This window comes from Blennius ocellaris, assembly GCF_963422515.1.
Source record: "Blennius ocellaris genome assembly, chromosome: 3".
In the NCBI taxonomy this organism is placed as follows: domain Eukaryota; kingdom Metazoa; phylum Chordata; class Actinopteri; order Blenniiformes; family Blenniidae; genus Blennius; species Blennius ocellaris.
In genome coordinates this window covers 6,011,670-6,039,490 of record NC_137652.1, presented here as the reverse complement: position 1 = coordinate 6,039,490, position 27,821 = coordinate 6,011,670, and the positions used below count along the sequence as shown (strand labels likewise).

The 27,821-nt window shown below is 43.6% G+C and overlaps 1 protein-coding gene across 2 annotated transcripts in view; it reads left to right on the top strand.

Moving 5' to 3' along the window:
• Positions 1–27,821, top strand: part of fat1a (FAT atypical cadherin 1a) — a 78,349-nt gene that overhangs the window by 18,283 nt on the left and 32,245 nt on the right. For both annotated transcript variants that reach the window (XM_080520409.1, XM_080520408.1), the window contains exons 4-7: positions 12,437–12,498; positions 18,693–19,022; positions 19,849–20,065; positions 21,252–21,391. In XM_080520409.1, the coding sequence (XP_080376535.1) occupies positions 12,437–12,498; positions 18,693–19,022; positions 19,849–20,065; positions 21,252–21,391 (749 nt within the window). The remainder of the gene's footprint in view (positions 1–12,436; positions 12,499–18,692; positions 19,023–19,848; positions 20,066–21,251; positions 21,392–27,821) is intronic.

Sequence of the window (27,821 nt, the reverse complement as noted above, 5' to 3'; positions counted from 1 at the left end):
GTTGCCGTGATTGGGAAATTCATGTTGCTATAAATTGCATCCTTGGACCAGGAAGTCCCTGCTGTCGAGCCATGAGCTTGTATTGGATTACAGGAGAACCTTGACATCTGAAAGAAGCTTTTAGACGACAGCGAAGGAATCCGCTCGTACTGCATAGACAGAAGGCCTTTCTTCTTAATGTCTGTCTACATCTCAATGATTAAATATTAACAACAATATGGTCTTACATCGCTCAGGTTACAGGTAATGCTTTGTATATCATTTGAAATATCCTGGCTGACTGTTGTGTATAAATATATAAATGGTGACAATACAGATCAAATTCTTTGTCAGATATCGTGACGTTTACATCTGATAAAGGTAGCAAGCTTTTGTAGGGCTTCCATTTTTTTTCTCTCTCTCTCTCTCCACCCAGAACAGTAGTGGGTTGAGCCCACTGGGGTTTTTTCCACTCTAACACTCTAAAGTGTCTTCTCATATGCTACTCTGGAAATGGTGTGATGATTAATATTTCATTGGGTTCTTTTAAAGTTGCTGGAGCAGGCTATGTTTAGTTGAATAGCGGGGGGGGGGTTGTAGGTGCAAAGTGAATGTTGGTGTATGGAGAGAGCTTCTCTGTGAATTTACAGGTTGTGCAAAATTCTGAATGTATGTAACAAAGCTGTCCAGAATGAATTTTGCAAGGAAGGTACAGTTGATGAGACGGAAATGTAAACTGGGAGTCTCCTTTCGCTCGCAGTGCAAGTGATCATTGAACTAAAACGAGGAGTGGGCAGCGCAGCAGTTGCCCCAGTTTGTCGTCACTGACGTGTGTGGTCTTGTTTCCCAAGGTAGTCGCATCAACAAACTGGAGTTATTTTGGTTGGAAGTGGCAATGTGAAGTTTTTGACCAAATAAGGCCTCATCATGTAGCATGCCTCCCAAACAAGCCCCGCAGCAGCGCCGGGGCACTCCCCAACAGACAGGACCAGAAAGACAAAATAAATGATGCAGAGGGAGAAATTTCTTTTAAAAAGAAGATAACTTTGGGGAGCCACATGCTGATGTTTTGTCTGCCGACAAGATCGGCCTGCGCGCAGTGATAAGAAAGTCTTTGGATGCTGGAAAGGGAAAGTGGTATGAAATTGAATATTTATCTCACGCCAAAGTCATCATAAATAACACGGCTTTTACACCGTGGGCGGATCTTGAGCAGCGGAGGAAATCTCTCACAATCACTTATGTCTGAGATATATTCTCGCTTTTTGTTCTTTTAACAGATGAGTAACCTGCGATAAATATCCTCCCATAGCTGGGAACGAATATTTACACCGAAGCAGCCGATCTTGAACCAAGTGACATCGCTTTTTTTGGTGTTTCCATCGGCTGGAAGGCAGCATATTTATTCATTTTCAATAAATTATCAGTTCTTTTCCCACTGAAGACGACCTTCAACTGATGAATACCTCTTAAATAATGCCTCGATCTCAGGGTAAACGCTGTTGTTTTGGAATTTTTGCAAAGTTGTGGTGGTAAACTTGTAGTTCATCGCTTAGACAGCAGTTATATAAAGTTCCCTGAGTCCCCGAGTATATTTTAAGTAAACATTTCCTATTCCAGGGATTACAGAGTATTTATGAAGCTTATGGTCAAGTCCAGTGTGGGAAGCTCTTTACAGTAAAAAAAAAAATTGGCTGTATCTCCTTGTGGCTTTTTTTTTTTCTTTATGTGTCTCAGTGAGAAGAGCTCAGCGCTCTGGACAAAACACTGTGGCATAAGGATAAGACCCATTCATGCATATGACAGCATGTTAAAACTTTTATCACTGGGACACCAGAGCCCTCTGCATCAGGTTCAACAAAGAGTGCTTTGGACAAAGAAAACTTCATTGAATCGTAGCTCTATGCTTTGATTTTTTTTTTCTCCCCCCCCCCCCCCCTCATCCTTCTGTTTTTCTTTCTGTGGCTCTGAGTGGAGGCAGGGAGGTTGGTAGGAAGAGAGAACAGAGATCCAGGTGGAGCCGACTACCAGAGAGATGACAAAGAGTTGTACTGTGTACTAAAAAACAAGATTTAAAAGAAAAAGAAAAAAAGGACCTATAACCAAGGCGATTTAAATGCCATTTATTTAGGCCTGTGGCATCAAACAAAGATTGAAATAACCTGATATCGCGCCACAATATCAACTCAATATGACATTTTCACCGCATATTACAGGTTTTTGAAAATGTTTAAATTTACAGCATGCCAGTCTCTGTAATTACACGTTCTAAAATTGCATTGGAAGCATAGGCTCTGTTTTGGCATGACAACAAAGCTCCACAAAGGGGTGGGATACCGGAAAAGACGTTCAGGCCCGCGTTTCTTTTTTTTTCTTGTGTGTGGGTTATGGAACTTCACTGGCTTATGTTCCGAGCTAACTTCTTGCAAGCTGTTCCCCTGCTTGCAAGCTGCCTTTTCAGCATCCAGCATATATGAAGACTTCACGTGACGCCTTGGGTGGCGTTGTTTGCCCCATTTCTTCCAAGCGCAGAACTACAGTGGCTCGGGAAAACCCAGGATGAAAGGCTTAGGTCTTCTTTATTTCTGCCAAGTAAACACGTCCCGCTGTTTAGGATGTTCCCCCGACTTTAGTTTGTCATTAAAGTGCAAGGCCAGCTCCGCTCTCCAGCGGACACTTTTGCAATCCTCACAGCTGAAAGCTCAGAAACGAATGGCTTGATATATACCCTCGCCTTTTTTTTTTTTGGAAGCGGATTGGAAGAAAGAATGTAAGGACCAGGCAGAGCAGCGTGGGGAGGAAATTGTTCCAGTCAGCTAGATATGAATTATGTGTTCTAAATCAGTAGGAGATCAGTGAATTTAAATAACGTCGCTTGGGTCTAACAAAATTTCAAATGTGAACCAAGTGCTCGGTTGTCTGGTGGTACAGATCTCATCCCACCCACAGACACAATCACAGTTTTTTCCAGTGTCCTCGGGCTTCATTTGGCAGCAAAAGAGAATTGAATTTCCTGGATAAGGACTTTCAGGCTTTTTGTCAGCAGATTGCAATACAATGTGCTGCAGATACATGCGCTTATGTGTGTCATTGGCAAAGAAAAAGTCTCATAATTGCTTATTATCTATTGGAAATGATACATTTTAATAGTTTGTCCATACATGTTGCCATATTCAGGTAGTGTACAAACTGTTCCCCTTATAAATGAGTCGTCGGTGCCCTGAGGTAGTTCAGCTAAGGTTGTGGATTTGCGTTGCCCACCTTTTTCAGTGGGGGAGTGAGCAGCGGTGAATCACTCCTCTCTCCTCCCTGAAAGTGTATTTGCCCTGCGATGACTGCCTTAGTGGACTTTAAACACGGGTTTTATGCGGGAACATGCGTGTGTTAGTACTGCGCAACCAAGCAGAACATGTAGTCAGAGCACACACACACACACACACACACGCACACACTTACACCACACACAGGCAGGAAGTTTTCCATTTCTCAGTCAAGGAGAGAGTGTGGGGGCAAAGATCTTTACGATAGCTCTCTTATCTGGCTGAATGCTCATTACTGTACTTCCTGTTGCGTGTATACAATCCTCCTACGTGTAGTATTAGTACTTTCCAAGACGTCCCTAATTGCTCCTGTGTTGTCCATTGGCGTTTTAGAGTGGGGTGTCATTAGTCTATGTAAACCCGACACATGAGATTTCTGTTTCTGGTGTCTAACCTTGTTGAGAACTCCACCCTGTAATAATGGCACCTATCTGTACGTGTCACCGGACAATGATGTGGTTCCAGCTGAAAAGAGCAGGCCTAATAGGATATGGCTGTTTATACATGGTTGTTTTTGCCTTTTAATAAAGTATTCCATTTCGGTGGTTAAATCCAAACCAAGAAAGATTCTTCCAGGCGTAGTATTTTAGTGATTTTCTGTTTTAGCCCATCCCTTTTTCTTCACCTGAAGCCAGTGTTTCATTGTCATCAGTTGAAAGAGAATTTTGTAGGTAATACTTTTTGGCAAGCTTGGATACCTTTGACAGGTTTTATGTTCATTTGTCATCCCGGGGGTTGAGTGAGAAGGTAACGGGAAACAGCCGGTGGGATCTGCAGCCACAAATCATCTACTTCTTTGTGTTGCTCCTATCAACAGGAGCGCCTTCTCTTTTAGGGGGGAAAAAAAAAACCCTCACATGCACGCTCAGTCCTTTAGCATTAATTGATGGGCCAACATAATAATATAATACATTCTCCAGCCCTGCACCCTAAGCTTAAGTGGTTAATCCTAACTTTAAGCTAATTAAACCTTTAACCTGAGGTCAGAATTAATGCACTTACCCTCAAAAGTATGCTAAACATTGTCTCAGCCACTATTTTAATCCTACCATTGTTGTTTGAAGACCACAAATGCATGCATTTCCTCCAGACTTGCTCTAAACTCGGCCATAACTACTACTGGCGTTAGTGATTACCCGTAACATAACCTTAATTTGACCTTGAAATACGTCTTCACTCAAAAACATCAAAAAAGACACCTTCTGTACCTTGACGTGCATTACGTATATCTCTCAACACACACATTATATGGTACAGCATTACCTCTCATCTCCATAAGTCCCATTGCTCCCAGGTCTCTCAAAGACGGTAAATTGAAGGGAATCACATGCCTGCACATGGACAAAACACATGTGTATTCAAGCTATGGCCCGCAGGCCAACTGCAGCCCAATGTTAATGTAGTTCTAAAAATACATATAATATAGCCCACACATAAAGCTTGAACAACAAAAGCTTCAAAAGGTCAGCTCAGAGGTCATTTTTGCAGTTTTAGTTTGAAGCTAACCAGTAATGTGAAATTCTGCTTGACTACAAACCTTCGGAATAATTAGAGCTTCATATAATAATTTTATTTTGCTAACGACTAATTTTAGAGCATGTCTTTGAAAACCTTGAATTAGGTTGATAGTGAGGCCCCGTTTATACAACCACTTTTTGGAGCGCTAAACAGAAAACTTTTGTTGCGTAGTGGGTGTCTGTTTACACGACAACGGCAATCGGAGCACAACTTTTCTGAGACGTTGCTAGTACACGGCTCCAGTAAATAGCTCTTTTGCACATGCAGGAGTTGCTTAAAATGATGGACTTTCGCATGAAACATTGTGTAAACGGAGCCTTAAACAAAAAGAAAGCGGTTGCTGCGTAGATGATTTTAGGGATGTTCATCACCTCTATTAAGTGACCTTGCTGTTTGTATGATTTTCTATTTGTGGCCCACAGTAAAAAAAAAAAAAAAAAAACACATCTGCCCCACAGGGACCTTGCATTGACCATTTCCTATTACCGCTTTCCTGTACTTATTCTCTAAATACCTCAATTATAACTATTCCTCACCTCACCTATAACCTAACCTAACCTTCGTCTCACCTAAAAATAATTGTTTCTCCTTATAGGGACTTTGTTTGGAGACAGAGAGAGTCCCCAAGTCCCAATAATCTAAGTGTGTAAATGGAGCAAACACACACTCACAATGGTGCTATCAGTGGTCTGCCAACGCCACTAGCCCTATCAGGGGAAGTGAGATAGGAAATGGATTCCCCCAACAGCTTCCTGATGTTTCCGGTGATTTGAAGTCAAACAATTGTCACAGCTCTCAAAAGAGATTAGGAGAAATAAAAGTGGAAATGAAGAACTTTCACATTTTCCTCTTTAAACTTCCAATAGCATGTCACGGTGGCTTGGTGTGCCGAGATTCAGTCTAAACACAGTATCTTTGAAACCAATCCCAGCAGGAACCACAGTGGCGATATATATCCTTTGTGGAAATGTGGGACGGCTTCTTATGTTTGAAGAGTAATGAAAGGCACAAGCTCAGTATCATCGGCGGCAGAAAAACTTCTTTGAAACTTTTTAATTTACCCGGACATACCTTTGAAATCAAGATTAAACATCTCTTAAAATTGTGGAGATTTCTTGGGTAAAAAAAAAAAAAAAGACAAAAAAACATCACAGGCGCGGCGTGGTTTATTCCATTCAGGGTGAGACTTCACAAACAGATGACCTGTTCCTGTGACCTCAACGTAGGAACAAAGGAAGACTTGACACAGCAGGCTCCTTTGTGCTCTGTAAATTGAAGCACAGTAACTATGTCAACCATCAAGTGGCGCCTTTTAATTAACCTTGTGATTGATTTGCTGGTCATATTTTGACAGCCAGTGTTTTACAAACGCTATTGTCCTGACAGTGTGTTTGGGAGTCTGTCACAACAGATTGCATTATCATTACTGCCACTATTACAAGGAGGTTGTGGAAAGTAAACAAAAGCTTACCGGCACTGCATAAGAGAGCAGATTGAACAACGTTCCCAGTGTTATTCATGAAAGGATCTCAGATGGGGAAGATGTAATGAAAAATGACGTGTATTGAAAAATAAGCCCAAAACAAAACAAAGCTACAATGAGGAAACAATTGGAAGCAAACTTGTCATTTCTTCATTATTATATGTAAAAGGCCTTTTGTGCCATAAACTCTGTTTATCGTTGCTAAATTATCACCTGAAGAAAGTTGCCATTTCCATTGCAAGCAAAACTCTTTTGAGATTTATAATAAGCAGTTAACACTGATTCTGCGAAACAAATTAAGTTTTGTGAAAGCATGTAAACTTAAAAAGAAAGTGGATTGTGTCTGCAAAACAATCACAATTGCTTCAATTATAATGATACTCATCATGTAGTCCTTTTCAACACAATTCAGCTTGAAATATACTTTCTTTGGTTATATTGCTTATAGTACAATAGTCAGTTTTTACTTGTAGGCCATTGGTTTTATCCAGTATATCATTTAAATACAGGCATGGATTTGATACCAAGCGACCGTCCTTGCAGAGGAATCGACAACATAACATGGCCTCTGACTGTGTGAAAGTATCCGCGAGCTCTCTCGTCACCTCTCGTGATATTCCTGTCTTTATTTGGGGAGGGATTAACAAGTGTCCTAAGTCCTTCCTGCAGGTCTGCGCCACTTCCACAACTCTAAATCATTGACTGCCATTAACTTTCACAAGCACTCGGGAACGTGAGTCCTCCGCAGACCCGAGTCTTCCACGACGGGCTCCACTTTATGCACCACAACAGAGCCCTGCAGCTGTGAGGTGTTGAGATATCTCGATATAAACGGTTTCCTGCTGCGATGCTTTTTTACTCCTGTTGAGTATGAATGTGTTTGTGCGAGCCGATACGCCCTCTGTTGGTTGTTAAATTGTGTCCAAGTCGGACTACACAGACTTTTTAAATGACATCTTGCGCGTCGCTTTAAGTCTGAATAAAAGAGAATTGTCAGTGTCTCTTGTTCTCAGTTTCCACTTTGAAGTCGCAGTCCCTCATTAGAGCTCCCGCCTTTTTTGGGTCGGCTTTGGATTTCAGTGTTATATTATACTCGAGTTAGCGTTTGTGAGCTCTGATGGCATCGTGAGGGGCAAAAGCAGCGGTGTTGTTTTAGGCTCGAGTGGCAGACTCCTCAAAATCATAATGAAGCTGCGAATATTGATATAACTGTCTGGGGGTTGAGCGTCGCGTCTCGAGCAGAGAAACGTTTCTAGTGTTTGTTATTTTCCTCCCCAAGAGAAAACTAGCCGGCGCCAAAATAATGAATCATCAGCGATGCAAAATATCTGGAGGACTTTGAAATATCCTGCCGCTGCAGACGGCGGCACATTCCGGATCGTCTGGAGTCACAGCTAAATGTGTGTCACAAAAATATGCGTGTGACTCTGGAGACTGCTAATCACAGCGGCAGCGCCTGGATCTCAACCACCCCTGGACTCTGTAACTCCCCTCAGGCCTCCATTTTGGAGCGGCGGCTGTAGCACTCAAGGTCATGCTTGAGAGTGCCACTGCTGCTTTGCTGTTGTTTTTCCTCCCCCTCTCAAAACAGCTCGACTGTAATTACTGTCGGCCCGGTCCAGCCCACGCCTCGGGAGGCCGTTTGGGCCCGCGCGTCTGTAGTGTTTGGTCAAAAAAAGCTTTGGTTAGAATGGCAGACTTCCATCAGATCTGACTGGCTACCCAATTATTTCACAGTCCTTTCCAATCGAGATAGGGAATTCGGGCTTCGCACCTTTACGAACAGGAGAGATTCTACGTCAAATAGCCATTCCTTTTACGGCCTTGCCGGCCGGGCTGAAGTACGTTACATTTTTAGGGGGGGAAAACATTGTTATGAGCTATTTTCTGAATGTGATATCAGTGCTTGGATATTAGAGTGGACGGGCGAGTCTTGTGGTCCGAGACCCGGCAGCAAACTGGCAGCGTGTCAACACACAAAATGGAACAAAAGCAAACAAAAGCACTTGAAGCAACAACGAAACGCAGGGTTATAACAAAGAGAGAACTTCATTCACTCATCCACAGCAGAATGATCATTTCTCTTTTGCGTTTCTAGTCTGAAGCTCTTTTTAGACCTCAACATGGATTCTAGTTTCACACTCCACAACAATGATAAAAGTAAAAAAAAAAAAAAAAAAAAAAAAAGAAGAAGAAAATAAGATGTTTGAAAAACTTGAAATGAAATTTGTGGTTTGAACTGTTTTGGAAACGTTGCCCTGAAACGACCTGCCTGACCACTGTAGAGCTAAATTATTGATCCGGTTGCCAGCAGAAACAAATGCGCGATGAGTACTGTGGTATGTCGCTAATTGAGAGAAAATATAGAAAAGTAAGAGCTTCTCTGGTCCAAACATTTGTTTCTTTGTCTTCGCGTACTTTAATCAAATGTCCTTGGATTCTGGACTTGAGGCTAAACTGAGTTATCCTTTTTAAGACTTTAAAAACATCTTTGTCATTTTATAGATTATTCATGGAATTCAAATGCAATATTAACTGGTCATTAGTTATAACCCGAGGCTACTCAGCGCTGCTGAAGGAAAGAGAAATCTGTTGCAAATTTAATGATTTCTAATGATTATGTTGAAAATCGCAGTTATTTAGTGGGCAGCAGCGAGACCACACACGTTCACGTCAGGGTCATTGCATATCTGCGTGGAGTTTGCATGTTCTCCAATTCAGTGACATGCTTCTTATGCTGATGCTTGTGTCTCCACATTAACCCCGTGAGAGTCAGGCCACTTTTTCACAGTTTTACCCACTTCCTGCAAGTCTGACCTTCAGCGCCCTTCCCACTCCTGAGGGGGAAAAAACCCTGAAACTGCAGTACATTTCTCCACTCTATGAATGCATATGAGACTTTCACCACATGACTTGATTAAGTTTCCATAGATGAAAATCGGCCTAATCCTTCTCTATGAAAGAGAGTGGAAGGACTCATCACATTATGATGATTGGGCAAAAGTTTGTCAGGGAATGCGTCCTCTGAGAAAGGAAATGTACCGTATTTTCCGCCCTATAAGGCGCACCTAAATACCTCAAATTTTCTCAAAAGCTGCCAGTGCGCCTTATAGCCCGGTGCGCCTTATATATGGACGATTGTTCTACTCAAGACTGCTATTTGACAGCTGAACAACCAGAAGCTTTTATTTTGACAACTCTAACTTCGCAACCGGATCTTCAGAGCGGACGACACTCCGCACAACACCTTAATCACTCATGGTTGCACACCAACATTCTAACAAACCAAAATAAACTAGATGAAATAATTACTCCCTAAACTGGGGAACAAAAACACAGCATAAACACAATCAACACAACACCAAGCCCAACAACGAGCCACAATAACCTCCAACAACACAAAACATGAATTTGTCGCTGCAAGGCATGATGGGACATCATGCCTTGCAGCGACAAATTCAACCTGAGCTCCTCAGTGCAGCCGATAGAAACTCCCATAATGCATTGCAGCTGTTTGTGGTGTTTTAAATGCAATTATTGGGGGTTATATTTGGTTTGTGGTGTCGGTAATAATTGTGTTGTGTTGTGTTTTTGTTGCTTAGTTCATGTAGTTTAGTTTATTATTATTATTATTATTACCGGTAGTTGTAAGTTGTCAACCAGTAGTGAAGAAGGTTTTGTGTGTAGTGTCGTCCTGGCATAGGCTGCAGGTAGACTATTAAAATAAAGCGTGTGCACCTCTCTGGGTGTTAGAATCAGTGGAAAATGTAACCTAATGGCTTTGAGCTATAGATGTTGCTGACCACTGGTCTATTCCATGCGCCTTATAGGGCGGTGCGCCTTATATATGAATGAAGTTGTAAATTATGTCAATCATTGTAGGTGCGCCTTATAACCCGGTGCGCCTTATAGGGCAGAAAATACGGTAGTCAAACAGACTCACTTTGAACTGATCTACAGGATCTCATCTTCACTCGCGGCTTGGTAACACGCACATAAAATCCCGAGTTGACATGTTGAGTGGACGTAGAAAAGTTTTCGAATCTGTGTTTGCTCATTACTGGGGGCTAGTTGTTATTTTACTCCAGACAGAAAGCATATTAAATAACCACCAACAAGAGACGCGTCCCAGTGTTTTTCTTGCCCGCTAATTAAATTGTCCAAACCTTCCAAGTCAGTTTTTCAAACAATTTCCCATCTTTTGTTTTTAAAGTGGACGTGGCAGTGGTGTCTGTTGTAGAAACGTTGGTACTAGAATAGGCAAATAGCGACAGTTGCTTTTGAATGTGCTCTGACAATCAAAATAAAGGAAACCACTAATATCCTGTGCCATTAACTCATCTTCCAGGGCGCCCGCTGCTGCAGCATTGAGGTGTAAATTGTGTTTGTGAAATAGGAGTTCCCTGCAGTCACTGCAAGACGGAACTCAAAAACCACATTTCTATTTTTCCACAGTGGTCTCGGGGGGGGCAGTCATTTAGCCAATGTCATCGGTTTTCCTAATGTTGTGTTTGTGGCTGTATAAAAAGTGCAGCATGGGGAGTACATGGTGTACATTACAAATGGTGTATGTGTTGTGCTCTCTCACGCCGTTGTGATTAGGCAGATGATTTGTACAGAAGTCCTAAATGGAGACACCGACACCGGGTTCGGCTAATGTTGTTATCTGTATTCTGCTGTACGATGCATGTTTGCGGGAAGAGTTGCCGAAACGCGGCACACGGGGGAGCTTAGAAACATTATCATCCATCATCTCCGGCCTCACCAAGGCACATGAATAATTAGTCAGCGTGGTCTGTTCTGATGTGGCGCTGTGCAACTATTAGATTTGACATCATCTGAAATCAGTTGATAGAAGCTGCTTGTTTCTTTCTGTTCTTTAGTCGCCGGTTGTTTGTGTGAAATTCAAATTGGGTCTCCCATCAGGGTGGAGCCAGGAGAGAAAAACAAAGGAGTTGTGTCTTCAGCAAAGGTGTTGTTGCTCCTCACTAAATATCAGCGGAGCCGCGTCTTTGCAGCTTTGCTGCGAAGATTAAATAAAGCCCCTAGAAGGTGAGGAGAACAAGCAAGGAGCAAAAACAGAAAAGAAAAGCGTCTTGCTCGTATGCCTCCATGGCAGTGTGCTTGGGAGAGAATGGCTATTTCAGGCTGTGTAAGTTGTGGCCCGCTATTCTTGTTGCAGGCATATGTGCCATTGATGGGTTTGGGTTTCGGAAATCCTTTTGCTTTATGCTAATCAGGCGCAGTGTGGCAAGCAGACAGCTCTGGTGCGGTTGAAGTTGGCAATGCCTCCCCTACACTCAGTGTCTCTGCAACGTTGCAATTACACTGGGAGTGAGAACAGAATGCAGCCTATAATGTCACAATGTAGCAGTACCCTTCCTGTCCCCCCCCCCCCATTTTCATTTCTTTTCTTCGCTTGTTTATGAATTTGATTCTGAGTGGATCGGCTCACAACCACCAGGCTCAAGCTCAAGTTATTTTTTACTCTTTGTCAAGAGTAAGGCTTATGAAGTTTCCCGTGCGTAATCAATCAGTCCACTCAAACTGGACAGTAGAGCTCAATAAGACCTTTGAAACACTTGATTGAGCGCCGGGAACTCTTTTTTTTTTTCCACCGGAAAGTTTCTTTTTCCTTCCGTTGTACAAAGTGCTCAGACCTGGAGGTGATGTCTGACCGTCCGTCTATTTATTCAGCTTGTGGAGAACCTAAAAGTAGGGTGTGAAGGCTGTGCTGCTGTTTGGGCACTCTTTGCAGGCCTTTGTGATATTTTGCGGAGCGTAATAGGCTGTGTGGTAACAGGGTCAAGCAGAAAGCAGGGAGACCACAGGGAGAGTGTTCCTGCAGACACACACTCTTCACTCATGGGTGACTGATGACAGAACCAGCAGGGTTCAGAATACGACACCAAACCGTTAGTTTCTGGATTGTTTGCGGCCGTTTCTTGTTAGTAGAAGATGGGTGTTCCTTTCAACAGACAGACAGAGTTTAGAGAAAAACAAGGATGCAGTCCGTCCATCCATCTCAAATAGTTTGATCGCGTTCTCTCAAAATGGAAAAAATACAATTCATGTGAAATTGACTGTTTCTTTAAATGTAATTCTAATGTTGTTATTCTTCTTTGTGTTCCAACAGGTCTGGTTACAACCACCTCAAGGAGACTCGACCGAGAGCAGCAGGATGAGCACATTCTTGAGGTAAGGCCTTGACTTAGACAGCCGTCTTTTATTCGTGTGAACATTCATTTGTAAAAGTGGTGACCAAAAGCTTACGAGGTTCGCATATTCTGCTCTCAGGCTTTAAGAAAGAGAGAGCGAGAGAGAGAGAGACAGAGGAAGAAAAAAGTTAATAGATTTCAAAGCAGGGGTTGTCTGTCTCTTGAGTTTCAGCACTTCCAACCGTCTTTGGCGACGTGCCGACAGAAAGGAGCCTTCTTGTATGTGCAAGAAAGATCCTCTCGGAATCATTTCTCCCTGTGCCTCATTTCCGGACGGGGTGGGAGTGGGGGGGGGGGGGGGGGGGGCATGTAGGAGATCCCGGTGACTGTTCCTTTGTTCTTTCCCACTGTTCCATCTCATGGACTGAACAAGCCGGGACAGGAAACTGCTGTCAAACCAACGGGCCAACGTCTAAACTTGCGGAGTTTTAATTGAGCTCTCTTCTGATGCCCTCCTCCCTGCTTGTGTTCCTCCCTTCTCCCCTTTTCCACAGAGCCTAAGATTGATAATAGCTGTTTTAATTGTGTTTCCGGTGCTGACGGGGAGCAGATTGGACGCCTTTTAATTATTGTTAGAAGTTACACAATTCACTGATCTCTGGCCGACAGTTAATGCCGGTGCATCTGGTGCCAGTGCAGTGTTGTATTTCATATTCTGATTGTACATTTAGCGGCACTAATTGCATTACAGGACTGAGAGTAAATGATCGGGATAAAAGTGGGAGTTGTAATCCTTTAGGGGAATACATGATTGATGATGGAAATTGGACAACAAACAACTGAATATTTTGCACAATATTTGTTGAATTTACACAAACTTACAGGGTAAGAAAAATTATATATTTTTTTTTCCACAAAGGGATGTGCTGGGGAAGATAGAGCAGCTTCTTTCCACATGTGGGGTGAAAGCTGTTGAAATACAAACATTTAATAACCACATTAAACACTGAAGTTGAACTATTGAATGCGTTCGTGCTCAGCCAGATTAAACATCCAAATCCTTCCAATATTAGTATTTCTTCTTTTCTTTTGTAAAGTTCATTACTACACTTTAATCAGTCTTGAGAAAATGACAACTACACAAAAGTATAAAAGCAGAGGGACGGTATAGAGCGAGTAACTTGTGAGGCTAACCATGGCAACTTAAGAGGCCTGTGAGCGCCGGTCGCAGGTTATTGGGGATTCAGCAGTTCTTTATTGGCCTGCATGTTCGCGGAGCGGCACAGGCCCTTAAAGCCTGTAATTTGCTGGCCGAGTGTGAGCAGGACAAATCAGACTGAAGTCCAAAGCGCCGCTCAAGTATTTTTTTCTGCTGGCTCGTTGTAGGAGAAGAAGAAGCAAAACATGTGGGGCCATGTGGAACATGTGGAGCAATTAGGGTGGGGGCTGTGTCAGCATTGTTTGTGCCAAATGCCAAGAAGAAGTGCATTGGGGGGGGGGCTTTAGCTTTTATGACGAGATGGATGGGGGTTGGTTGCTGTCGTGTGCCTGTGAGAGAAATGGAGAGAGAATGGGAGCTCAAAGCAGAAAAGGCAGTGGGGGGGGTTGAGAGAAGGCAAAGCTGCTCTTGATGGTCTGAGCGTGAGCTCTAGCGGCAGGATCAGAGGCCTTCGTCGGCGGAAGGAGGAGGAGGAGGAAGAGGAGGAGGGGGTGGGTAAATAGCAAAAGTGGGACATGCCAGAACATGCTCAGGATCCAGGCCTGGGCCTTCAGGAAAGGCATTATGAAGGCAGAGGTGAATGGGCTATTTGTGTCTATTCCCTGAACCCTATCCCAGCATGCACTCTGGCCTTTGTACCGTATTAGGTGAAGCTCAGTTCACTTTTTCGGATTAATCTGTCAGACGTGGAGAAATAGCCATACGTTTTGAGAGCCAATCAGGAATAATGGTACACACATGTAGACATTTTCTTCTTCACAGCTGCGCAATCACAGCATGAGGGAGATGGAATCTAGCTCATGATTTGGACCATTAGAGGGGGTCCGGGCGCTATTGACTCGAGGAGGTTGATTCGTTATCAGGACTGGTCGCAAATTCACCAACCGACGCAACAATTACCGTTGATTTTTCTCAAGAGCATGTGGCAGAAAGCCATCCACTTGTTCTTTGTATTTGCTGGCACATTCATGCGTGTTGCCATGCAGACTCCACCCCGAGAGCCTGCTCTGCTGAGTCGGGCCGCTTCTGTACCAGGGACTTCTCGCCCCGCTCACTGCTGGTGTTCTTTTCACGTGTGGCGCTAGGTACTCCTCTGGACTTGTGTATTCTTCTGCAGATAGTATCCACTCTGTTTAGCTGGTTGTCATGGCGATGCCTCGGGGAAAAACTACCATGACATTGCTTTCAATTCGGCGCTCACAGGAACAGTGAAGCACAAAACACCTCCTCAGTCCACCACAACATGGTTTTTTTCAGGTTGGCGTTTTTTTTTTGGCCTCTTTTTTGCTGTTTGCTGGGACACAGTGATCACTTAAAGCACTTTCAGGTGAATATTTCTGTATTTTCATTTCAGAAAAGTTTAGTATTTACACAGCAACGTTTTGCAAAGAACATCTCGTTAAATGGAAACTGCAGAAACACTGAAAACAATGTAGTTACGGTGCTGTTATTTGTTTTTGTAATGAAACCACACGCGAATGCAGAGAACAATACGCCACAAATGTTAGCAATGGTGAGTGCACAGACATTCGCATTGACATACGATAAGGTTGGGTTGTTATTACGTGTCCCCAAAGTTGTCACAATTTACATCGGAAACTCCAAGGTCGGAGGACGGCTGGAAAACGACATCACACTTAACGGCTCACATCTGTTGGGTTCGTCTCTGTAGAAAGCAGGTAGAAATGACTGTGTTGTATTTGGTGCTATATAAATAAAGTTGAGTTGAATTGAGCTCAAAAGTCTTAGTTCTCAATAGCCCGAGCATTATGAGACATCTCAGTGTCTCTGCAGCTGAACTGATGCAGTGAGAGTCCTGTCACTGCAACATCCTTAGTGTGCCTTTTCTAATTATCCAACAAAGGCTTTTGATGAAATTTCCAAAGAGGCGCACAGAATAATGAGCAACCAGGCGTCTCGAGTGTTCATACATCCAGTTACACACTAATATGACGTACAATTTGAATGCTTCATTTCAGTACATGAAATGACTCCTACAGTCTTTTTTTTTTTCTTCTCGTTGATATCAGGTACTTAGCTGCCGCCAATTACCTCACGTGATGATAATGGAAATCTCAATTACACGGCACAGTGTAGGCATCAACAAATCATTGTTTGGAGAGGCCTTCACCTTCAGGTTTGTTGTCATCTCATTTGATTAATTCTGCTCACATGATCAACTCGAGCAGCTGCAGACACGACGAGGAAAACAACAACACATTACTTTGGTAATTGAAACTTCGGTACCAAATGGCGTGCGCCTGGCCTCGGACTCCTGACTGTTTTCAGTGAAGTGCTTAGCAGATGGTTTTAAATTACTCTGACATTTGCTCTACAATATTTTGCTGTTTAGATTTTTTTTTAGAAATGCTCTCATTTCTGCCAACGCTCAGACTTATAACCCCCTGGTTTTTTTCCCAAGGCCTCCATAATAAAAAATAAATAAATTGTTTGTTTAGGTCAAGCTGTGGTTCTCTGCTTTCAATTTCGCCTCTGCAATCTAATGTCCAAAGTCACATTTATGTGCTAAATTTGTGGCAGGAAATAAAAGCCTTTGTTGGCCACCAGTAACACTTGAAGCTGTGACTTAAATTAAAGCACCGTTAATGATGCCGTTGCTCAACACCGTCTTTTACACCGAGGACTTCTGGGGCTTTAAGAAAAGCTGCCGGCCTTCAGCTCACAGCATTACGACTTGATGTTTATTGGCAGTTCAAAATCTTTTTGCGTAAGCTGGACACATGGCAGCGGAGTCAGTGCGGTTGCTGCGAACAGACCGAATAGGTGCTGCTAATTAAAGATAATTAACTGCTGTGTTATTCATATCTCGGCCATACAAGCTACTGTTATTGTAATCACAGGGAAACATACTGACATTTGTGATATTTTTTTTCCTCCTCCTGCTTCAGATCAAGAACATTTTGAGATTTAACAAATTGTGCTCTCACATTTGCTAACTATGGAAGGGCAGTGAATTCATAGGTACAGAGACAGAGCTGCTATTCTCTTATTGCAGGGCTGTTGAGGCGCTGTTTGCTCTTAATGGAGGCTGGATCAGTAAAAAAAAAAAAAAAAAGCAGCAGCACGATATCTTTTTTTTTTCTTTTATGGAATTTAAGATGAACAACTCACATTTTTGAATACACCATACATGACTCGAACATTAATGTTATTTTACGAGCAAGGTTTCACTTGTTCATGACTGTGGGCATTGCAGCCATCTGCTACCGGTTGTCAGTGTTTCGCTTGTTGAAATAAGAATATCAACTACAGCAATTGGCCACTTCTATTTTTTTTTAATATCATTTTCATCCCATGCAAAGCTTATTGACAGGCCCGAATGAACACGACGACGTTTCAAGTGAAAATGATTTTTTTTCCCAGAAAAGCAGCAACCTTTTGAAAACGATGTATGCAAACACGGACATGGCAGAAATGCTTACAACTATGTAGTTAGCATGCCGGGCCATTAGCAGGGGCTGCTTGTTGTTTTTGTAATGAAACCACACACACATGTGCACAGAGCACAATGCACTACGAACACTAATAATGGCGAGTACACGGGCATTCGTATGAATAGATGACAAAGTTGGATTTCTATTACGGTGAGTCTCAACTAAAAAAAACTACCAAGTTCTAGAGTCCTGACATCGACTCGCGCATGTGCAGAAGAACTATTCACTACGACCGTGGTGGACACGTTTTCCCCCCCGTTTACATGGAGAGAGTGCCGGGGCGGGCAGGATCAATCTTGGGAGGTTTTTTCCCCCCTAAAAGTTCAATGGTTCCAAGCACCAGAATGAGATAATCCAGGTTCCAGTGCGGTTCAGCCCTTCTGTTCGGAGTGTGCAAGTCCTTCTTGTGTGTACATGGATTTTTTTCCCCCAGGTACCCCCAGTTTTACCCCCCAAAATTCCCAAAACCTCTATTTGACGTTAATTGCTAGCAGAAAATTGTTGGCTGTGAGTGACTGGTGACCTCTCCAGGATGCACCTCGCCTTCACCCATTGCTAGACGCCTCTGTCCCAAATGGTAACAGTCAAGAAGGATGTAAGATTTTTTTTTTTTCCAGTTCGAATATAATTGAAGTACTTTCATCCTCCTATCTCTGCCTGCAAGTTACTCATTTCTACATGATCTACATTTGTGCTTCCCAACCTGGGATCTGAGACCTCTTTTCGGAGGGCGCCAGAGATCACTGGGCGGCTCCAGCGTTTCCTGCTCTAATCTAAAAACTCACCGGAAAAACTTGTCTTCACTTCTTTTTTTTGAAAGCTCAAATTTTTTTTGGCATTAATTTCGAGGATGTATATCCTTGTGTTTTGCTTCGCTTAAGTGTTTTGCAAAATCAAGAGATGGTTTGGGGAAAAAGGAGCCTGCAGCTTTTATTAGAGGGAATTTGCACTGAGACAGGTTGGGAATTTACATTATAAAAACAATATATTTTGCTTTTGTTCTTCAGGCTGATTTTCTTTTCACTCCTCCCACTAAATGTCTACGTTGTGGAATAGGCAGCCTCTTCAGTTTACTTTATGAATGCTCGAATTGGTTATCAGACATCTGCCTCTGTTGCACATTTGCTTTTTTTTTGGTTTAAGTGAAAAATGTGTTCTTGAAAAGACCCTTGACAGCCAATCAAAGAGGGAACTGCCTTTGTTTTTTTTCCTCCTTTGCTTCTAGTTAGCTAAATGAAAAAGGAGACATAAAGGAACGACGATGGAATAAAACATGCTTCCCTTTTTTCATTGTTTCTTTTTCTTTTTTTCTTTTGGCTTGATGGATTTTTAAGTGGCTTGATGTTTACAAATCCCTGCAATGGTTGTACTTAATATTCAGTTACTCTGCTGATACTCACGGCCTCCGGTTCCCAAACTTTCAACGTGAAAGAAAACAAATGGAAATTGATAATAGTTATTTAAAGTTTGTGGTTGGTGTTTGCTCCCCGGTTCTAAACCGTGGGTTTTCTCACGTTGATGCACGTCGATGGACTGAATGTCTTTCTTCTTTGTCGTCAGATCACCATCACCGACCAAGGCGTTCCCGCTAAATCCACCACGGTCCGCGTCATCGTCCAGGTCTTGGACGAGAATGACAACAGGCCGCTGTTCTTGGAGAAGATCTATAAGATCCAGCTCCCGGAGCGCGAGAGGCCAGAGAGGGAGCGGGCCACCAAGAGAGATCCCGTGTATCGCGTGATCGCGTCAGACCGCGACGAGGGACCCAACGCCGAGATCTCTTACAGCATCGAGGAGGGAGACGAGCACGGAAAGTTCTTCATCGAGCCCAAGACGGGTCTGGTGTCGTCCAAGAAGTTCTCCTCGGCGGGAGAATACGACATCCTGACTGTAAGTATCTCACTCAGACTCTTTATAATAGATCCTTGCGTTTAATTTTTATGCCGCTTATTGTCCCAGTCGCTTCAAATGTAAAAAAAAAAAAATACATTGAAACTGTCTCAACACTAATTGGTTCAAAAGTATTATTTGGCTTTGGTTGCATGATTCAAACACTCGCCAAAAATGTCCAATTAGAACAAAGCGAGTTTAAATGATGTATATTTCCCTCATTAGTGGGGAAAAAAGCGCCACGTCTGTCATTGATGTGAGGTCATTGTCCCTGTCGTGTTGACGTTGTTTTCATCTTTAAAATCTCAGGATTCCTGGGAACTTGATGTGCGAAGTCTGTGAGAATAAATATCGTCTGTCAATCATCCACCTGTGAGGCAAGAGAGAGGAATTGCAAATGTCTGCACAGTTGACAAGGGAAAAAAAAAAAAAAAAAAGCACTGCGAGCCATTACTTGGTGATGCCTAAACATTCATTTTGTTGAGTTTTAGTGAAGTGCAGAGTTTTCCAAAGCGGTGTTTCCGGCCGCAAGAAGCCTCTGCACACCACAGTTTATAGTACAGTACACTGAAGTCCTCACAAAGAGGATGAGTCACAAAGAGACCCACACAAAAGGTGTTTTGTTATCCCCAATCCCTGCGAGTGCCTGCGGCTCCAGAGCACGGAAATGCCGTTACAATTTACTTTTGAAGAGTTTCAGGCAGAGAATTTCATGGCGGGCCGCACGTGAAAACTCATATGTGGCAAAAAAAAAAAAAGAAAGAAAGAAAAGAAACGCTGCCTAACACCGACTCTGCTTCCCCCCCCCCCCCTTGCCTCTCTTCAGATAAAAGCCGTTGACAACGGACGGCCTCAGAAATCCTCCACTTGCCGCCTTCACATCGAGTGGATCAACAAACCGACCGTTTCGCCCGACGCGGCTCCGCTGCTCTTCGAGGAGTCGCCCTTCACCTTCTCGGTGATGGAGAGCGACCCGGTGGCACACATGGTGGGCGTCGTCGCCACCGAATCCTCAGACGTCCCTGTGTGGTTTGAAATCACAGGTACCGCCCCCTTTTTTTATGTGCACGTTTGTTGGCGCGCGCACGGCCGCCAGTTAAACGCTCAGTGTTTCTTTATGAGCAGAAAAACGTACGCACTAATGTAGGGCGTATGGGTGTGCAGTCATGACTTATGGAAGAACACCCATAAAAAATAAATTGGAAGGAAAAACAGCATTTTCTTGTGCTTCGAATCACACGTGCGTGTGTTGTTAGACAACTGTTGACTCCAAATGAGTTTTAAAAATGCAGTTTCTGCTTTATTGGCCGAATTGTACTTGAATTTTTTCCAGAAAAAAATGAATAATTGTCTGTGGAATGTATAGCTACCGTCTCATTTTCTTGCAGTTTTAGAATTACCATTCGTGTTTTAGTGAGTTGAAGCGTCATTTCTTAGAATGACAGTCGGCATTGTGTGCACGAGAAGATTAAAAATAACACTTTCAGTATTGCTTTGCCTCTTCTCCCTTTTTTCCTCCCAGCCTGCCTTCCCTCTAATCAATGTCTGACTGACACTTCTCTTTTCTTCTCTTCCTTGTCTGCTCTCTCGCCGCTTTCCTCTTTTCCTCTGGAATGTTCTGTTTGGTTGGATTTTTGCAAGACGGCATAGAGGATACTGAGATGTTTTACATCCTTCAGATGGCTTGTGACCACAACTGTACAGCAGAAGGTAGCTGCTGGGATCTCTTAATAGGCTGTGCTGTATTAAGAGATCATCCCCCCATTGTCTGTTGATGCCGCCTGTTGGCTGTGGTTGACTTGTGTTTGTGCCACGGGATTGATGTCGTGCCACATTCTTTCTCCCCGTAAACCTGTGACCTGATTAGACGCCTCACGAGGGTCGGAAAAATCCTTCTCTCTTCACTTTGTGGAAATCGCAACTTGAAGTCCGACCCACCTTCACGAGGCTTATCCTTGTGATTCTCGATTTATTCTGTCCCGTAATTGTGCTGTCTATTACTTTGTTTTTATTAAATGCATGAAACAGATGAAAAATGCTGAGATAAACCAAAAAAAAAAAAAAAAAATGGTTATTGTGACATTATTATCTTCAAAATTCATGTTCACGCGTTCATCCCATTTAGTGTTTGCGTAACCTTTCTGCACACACACACAGCTGAGACACGATATGCATCTAATTTCTCTTGTCTCCCCTTGTTTGTTTGTCTCCAAACAAACATTTCCACAGGTGGTAATTATGACAGCCGTTTTGACGTGGGCAAGGCCAGTGGAACCTTGATCGTGGCGCGGCCCCTGAACGCCGAGCAGAAATCAAATTACAACCTGACGGTGGAAGCTACAGACGGGACGCGGACTGTCAGCACCCAGGTAATTGAAACACTAATGACACGGTTGGAGGCTGATGAGGCGAGCGGGCGCAGCGGTTCTGGAGAGACAGAGAGAGAGAGAGAGAGAGAGAGAGAGAGAGAGAGAGAGAGAGAGAGAGAGAGAGAGAGAGAGAGAGAGAACCGGGGAGGGTGACGAGTGAAGCAGTGGTCAAACTGCTCCGCTTGTTTCGAGCGTCGTGAAGCCGCCACCGTTCAAAGTGACGGCGGAAAACAACACTTGATGGGTTTGAGTCTAATTTACGGAGCCGCATGACCTGACTTCTAACTGCGCAATGATGCTTTGCAAACGAATGCATGGCACGATAATATGAGAAGGAATATGTATAGGGTTGACTTGTGTTTGAATATTCACGTATCAACACAAACAGGGGAAGATGTTTAGCATTTTGGGATTTTTTTTTTTTAATGACATGTGATTCTACCTGGGATGTGTGTGGGATCACTTATCAGCTAAACTGCAGTGATTCTTTTTTTTTTTAAGAAGTCTTAGTTGCTGTTGAGCTTCAGGATCGTCTTGACTGTTGCGGAGCTCACACGACTTCTTCCTCTCTGAAAGACCAGATGTTAGCAAAGCACACTGACTGAGACGGATATGCCACAGATGCAGTTGCCACCCTTCGTGTTTCTAATCCGTGGCAATAGAAAGAGTCCTCTGTCGAAAATAATGAAAATGTTTGCGGTAATTCAGGCGTCATCGCACTCCCTCAACACTATCATTCACAATAATCAGCACCATATGTGGCACATGTGGCAAACTGCACATTACAGCTAAGCCGGCGGGCGAGCCGCGTCTCCACGTTAAGCTGCTCGCTAGTCAGTCGAGTGGATTGCCGAGACTTTATTAGAGGGTCAAACGACAGAATGATTTGGCAAAATGCCTCAAAATTGAAGGTCTGTGCAACTTGTTGAAGCTCACGTCGGCAAGGTGTGTTAAACCACCGTGTTTGATTTTCACGTAAGTTGATATCTGAGGGAGTACAGCGATAAAATAGCGCACAAACTTCACATAGTTTGCATTCAGTTGATTTGCACGGGGATGGGTGAATAATATAAAAAGCGCCATCATACGGATGCCGAGGAAACTCAAGAGAGAAAAGCACCTGATTAGCTTTAATCACATACAGAAGTCTACAGAACTTTATTACAATAACACATATTGTTAATGGTTATTATAAACCTCAGAGAGGAAATAATATGTTGGAAGTCTCATAAGAAGTTTTTACTGTGAAAAGTGAAATATGTATTCAATACATTTATATGAATGTCAGCTTTTGATACTCCTGTAACTTTTTTTTATTCGGATTTGACGCTTGCTGGAAAACAGCCATTGCACATCTTTCGACTGTGCTTCAGCTCGGTACACTCAGTATTTCTGCAAAGTCAAAATGTCGGATGATTCCTCTCACTTATTGTGGGTGCAGTTTAAATGGATAGATTCTGGAAGAGCATTCATGCTGCGTTCAGCATTAGTTATATAAATATTTTATTTATATCAGCCTGTGTGCATTCATTAACCTTTACTCTTACTAGTATCTACAACCGACTATCTTGTCTCGTATTTATATCCTTTATGATACAATATTATATTATATTTGTTGTTTCACATATAAAATGAAAGAGTGCAGTCAACCTTCTGATATACCTGATGTTAGTAAGCAAATACATGCATCCCCACAAGGAGCGAAGGGAGACCGCATCCTTTATTGCTGTAAGAAAGAATAACATTTGCTTAAACTGTGCGCTCAAGCCATCATGCGGGCAAGCAGCTGTCTTCCTCCTCAGTAGAGCTCTGGGAATCTTCCATTGTCTCATTTCTTGATGCCAAGCTGTTGTGATGATGGTGCTGTCTGGCCAAGGTTTTTTTTTTTTTCTCTTCTTTAAAGTATGCATTCTGCCCTCCTCCCCTGTGCTGCCCCGTCTCTCTCTGAACATGTGAAGCCTCTCTCACTTTTCCCAGAGAGAAACACACACACACCGGCTTGGCCTTTTCCTGAATGAGCTGAATAACTCAATATTGAATAGATAATGTTGCACGCAGGCAGATGCCATAGCTGAACTGCTCTGGTCGAGGCTTCTTTTTTTTTTTAATTTAAGATGGTCATGCCTTGTCGATGAGATTTTGGAAGTTTTTACATGGTCGTTTGGATCATACGGGATGGCCCACATTCAAAATGTTTTGTCCTTTGTCCTCAAAGAGGAGCTTCAGAGAACTGTAGCTGGAAAAGAATCTATTTGTTGTCACTCAGTATGAATAAAGCCTTTCATCATCTGGCTGCTGTGCTCCACTGAGCCTTGGATGAAGTGCCGCCTTCGCTGGCATTTCGCTGCTCATCTGCGGAAGCAGCACGTCCTTTAGTTTAGCTCAGAGCCTCGGAAAAAAACCCCCCAAAAAACAGCCAGAGTTCCTATTTTCTCACTCATGAAGTTTTTTTTTTTTTTAATGCTCCCTCCCTCCCTTTAAAGCACTTTCTTAAACGCCTCGGCAACAGACACTTATTTAAAAGCCTCTCTGCAATACGGCATGCAGTGACATTTTAAGTCAAATTAATCACATTCAAAGGTTAACCCATTCAAAAGGTCTGATTCCACGGAGCTGCTTGATTTTCAGTGGGACCCGTTGTATTAGCACAGCGCGGCAGATAACGCCCCTCGCAATACCCCCATTTTTTTGGTGTAATTGTTCCATATAATTGTGTTATTCCAAAAGAAAGCGAACAACTTGGAAGTGGCATGCGACAGTTTGCTTTGTAAGATTGTGTGGTTGAAAAAAGAAGAATGTTAGTAAAGTAGTTATGTCCTAAACTGACGAGAGACTCATCTCATGTCTTTAGATTTGACTGCAGCAGCATTGTCTTTCTGGACTCCCGCAGCTATTTACTGTGCATGGTTTTGTACGTACCATTTAAGCTGTGACTGATCTGCCCTTTTGGCAGACGAGTGCCCGTGAATATGATACTGTACGCTCAGCTGACCACTGCAGGTCAGTTGTATTCTGCAGCGTGACTGGATTTACTGAATCCGTATGCTCCACGAAGTGAGCGTCGCAATGTAGGCCAGCTGCTTGGGATGTGCTGACAGCCAAATGGTGACCGGCGGATAGAAGCAGAATTGATTGGCTACTTGAACGGAAAGAGAGCCGGTGTATTCTCGATGGAAAAGCAGAATAAAATCCCCAGAAGGAGCGTGTGTTATTTGCAGGTTTGACACATCATATAGCATTCATCGGCTGGACTTGGGTTTTATTTTCGAATCGAGCCTTAAATGTCCCGAGAATTCAGAGCGCGGTGTGTCTCAACACATTTCAGCGTGTGCTGTTTTGGCTACAAGCTTGTTTATTCGATAATATAGCGTTGAGTGTATTTACTCTGCTGGCAGGAGGTTTAACAGAGACTGTCAACTTACCTCCTGCTGGGAGACGTAGGTTTTTATAGCTGTTTTGTAACTGTGTCTAATGGTTTTAAAATGATGTATGATATGACACTGAGTATATATTGGTATACGTTTCATGAAGGGAGGGGGGGGGGGGGGCATTTGTCAGTTTGTCTGTTTGTTGTGTTTCTCTGTGCGGGTGAAGATCTTAAAAACAACCAGGTAATCCACTTGAGTAATCAGATATTTCAAAGCACGGCATTAAAGCCTGTAAATGTGAAAGTCAAGAAGATTACGCTGACTAATCAGTTTCTGAATCGCAGCCACATCTAATGAATCCAAAAACTTCAATACATGGTACATGGTAATGAGCTGCTCACTCCTTCCTATTGTGAATGATTCCTTTTTGATGTTTGGAGACAGTGTGTCGTTTTGTTTTTTGTTTTTTTTCTGTGAGACAATTCGTACAGATCTTTACTGCAAATTCAAATTTACATACACACACACACACACACACACACACACACACACACACACATACATGCACGGACACGCACACCCTCTTGGTGCACCTCGTGAAAACTCGGAGTCGGGCTTATCTATTCCTCAAATCAAAGTCATGTGGAAGCCGTGCTGCCAGACGGGCTGGCCTATTTTCTCTCTCCCAGGAATGCTTTTTTTCCTCCTCCTTCTTTTGTTCTCTCTTTCTCTTTATCCCCCTTTTGTCTTTCTTTCTGAGATTCTTCCTCTCACTTTTTAGTTTTTTTTTTTTTTTTTTTTGAAAAGGCGGAACCAGGGCCCGGCTTGCCCGGGAAGATGATTGTTCTGTTTTGGGTAGAATTAAGTGCAAACAAGAGTGCTGGACCTCTGTGGCGAGTGGCCAGTGCTAATCCTGTTTTGGGAACATGTTGGAAGCGCTGGATGCCAGTGCCCTTCTTTTGCCCAAAACCTGCCACCTGGCAGGGGGGCTTCCTCGCCTGCACATGGCACAGGGGGACAACGAGCACAACCAAAGTCCCCTCATTCCCTGCTCTGGAAACCACATGAAAGGTCTTTCATTATTCAGGAGGAACCCGTTCAAAACATGCCCCTTTTTTTCTTCTTCTAACGTTGAAGTTAAAATGAAAAATTTTTGAGCTCAGAGTCAAAGCTGACTTCTGATTCAACCCACCAGGGGCCGCAGTGGCCAGTGTCAGTGCGAAGGATTTAGTTCTGTGGGAGGTCCGTGGAAAACAAGTCAGCCACTCTGTCGCCTACTTTCCATCTGACCGTTGTAGTTCTCTGAAGGATCAGCTGATGTAGATGAGGGGTGCCGCATTCCAGCCCGGGCACCTCATAGCCCGGAGCCGTGCCAAGAAGGCAGCCTCAGCTCACAGACCCCCCCCCCCCCCCCCCCCCCCCCCTCCCTCCCAAGCTATATGACATCCTCCTTTGGCTGTGCAGAAGTACCTCAAGCTGTTCTGCTCACAATCTGTTCTTGTGGTCTCCTGTTTCTCATGTTATCTCAGTCTGCAACACAAAGGCTGTCTTTATGCCTCCTTCACAGGTTCGGTTTATTCACTCAAACTTGCAGGTTTTGCTTTAGTATCAAAGCGGACTATTGTACACCCCCCCCCCCCCCCCCAAAATCTCGTCTCTTTGCAAGTGTACTGTTCTCAGTCACACCTTTGGTTTGTGTTTCTTTTGATTTTCCGAAACAAGTCATGTTTTCTAAATTTGACCACATCCCTTTTTCTTCTTTTTACTGTCATTTGCCTCAGTCTCTCTCATCTCACCCTCACAGCATGTTTTTTTTTAATATATTTTTGGTTTTTTCCCTTTAGCATCTCCATCTGTCACGTCTGTGTCTCAGTCCAAGTCTCGTTTCTGCTCAGCATTCCCAGAGGAAACTATATACCAGAGAATACAGATTTTTTTCATCCACACCAGCGTTTCTGCTGCAGTCGGCCTGTATCGTGCAGCTTTGTGGTGTTTGGGGCAAAGCTCCTTTGAAGTGGAGCGCCTGCTTGCAAGGCGGAACGGCAAGTTTGCATATGCGAGGTATATGGTGGCGATAGGAAAGGCCTTTGTGTCGCCTTTTAAAGCCAATGAGATGCTACATTGTGGCTGGATGTAGATGTTAGTGACCAGGCTGCATTCCTCTTTGCTTCTTGACAGCGGTATCAGCTCTCGCCACCTTACTCACTATTCACAAGATGTGTTATCTGACGCTGGCCAGATTGAGATGCATTGGGCAGCCTGTGTGTGTGTGTGTGTGTGTGTGTGTGTGTGGATGGATGGGTGCATGCGCGTGCATCTGGGTGTGTAAAGAGGTGAATTGTGAGGCATCACAGATCTGCTGCTGTATGATGTCTGGCATGACTTGAGACGATTCTGCTTGGAATGAGATAGATTGTCACGTCGCCGAGGGTGCGCCGTGCACCAGAGGCCGCGGTGTTACAGACTCTTCCAGGTTTGTCACATTAGACATTATTTTATTTTACATTAAGCCACGATTAGCCACGTGACATGCGTCACTCGTGACACACCGCCCGTGGCGAACTGCCAGATCGCGGCGCGGACAGACATCACGCGGCCCGATGCTCCCCCCAGCAAGATGACATCTGTGAGCCTCAGCAGCTTTGCCAAAATCGCAGCACACAGCAGATTGTAAATGTTATCAGTCCTGTCAGGTTGAGTCTATATTTGTCTCTGATATAGGCTCATCATGCTCAACAAACAGCATTACGGCAAAAACAACAGCGGGCCGTTGTTTTGACCAGAGATGTGACAAAAACCTGGTCAGCTACTGAGCCATCACCTCGTCACAGCTTTTGTGACCAGAGCCCTTCAGCCCTCAAGCACCCAGCAAGCTCGGTTTCCACAGTTTCCTTACGGGACATCACCCCCTGGTGTCTGGTATGCAGGTGTCTAATCTGGACTGATCCCTTTGTTCCCCATGTTTGGCAACGGTAGAAGCCCCTCGCTGCTCTGGGAAGCAGAGATGGCATTCCAGCAGCTCTCCATAATCCTCTGTCGGAAGTCCAGTAGACGAGTGGCTG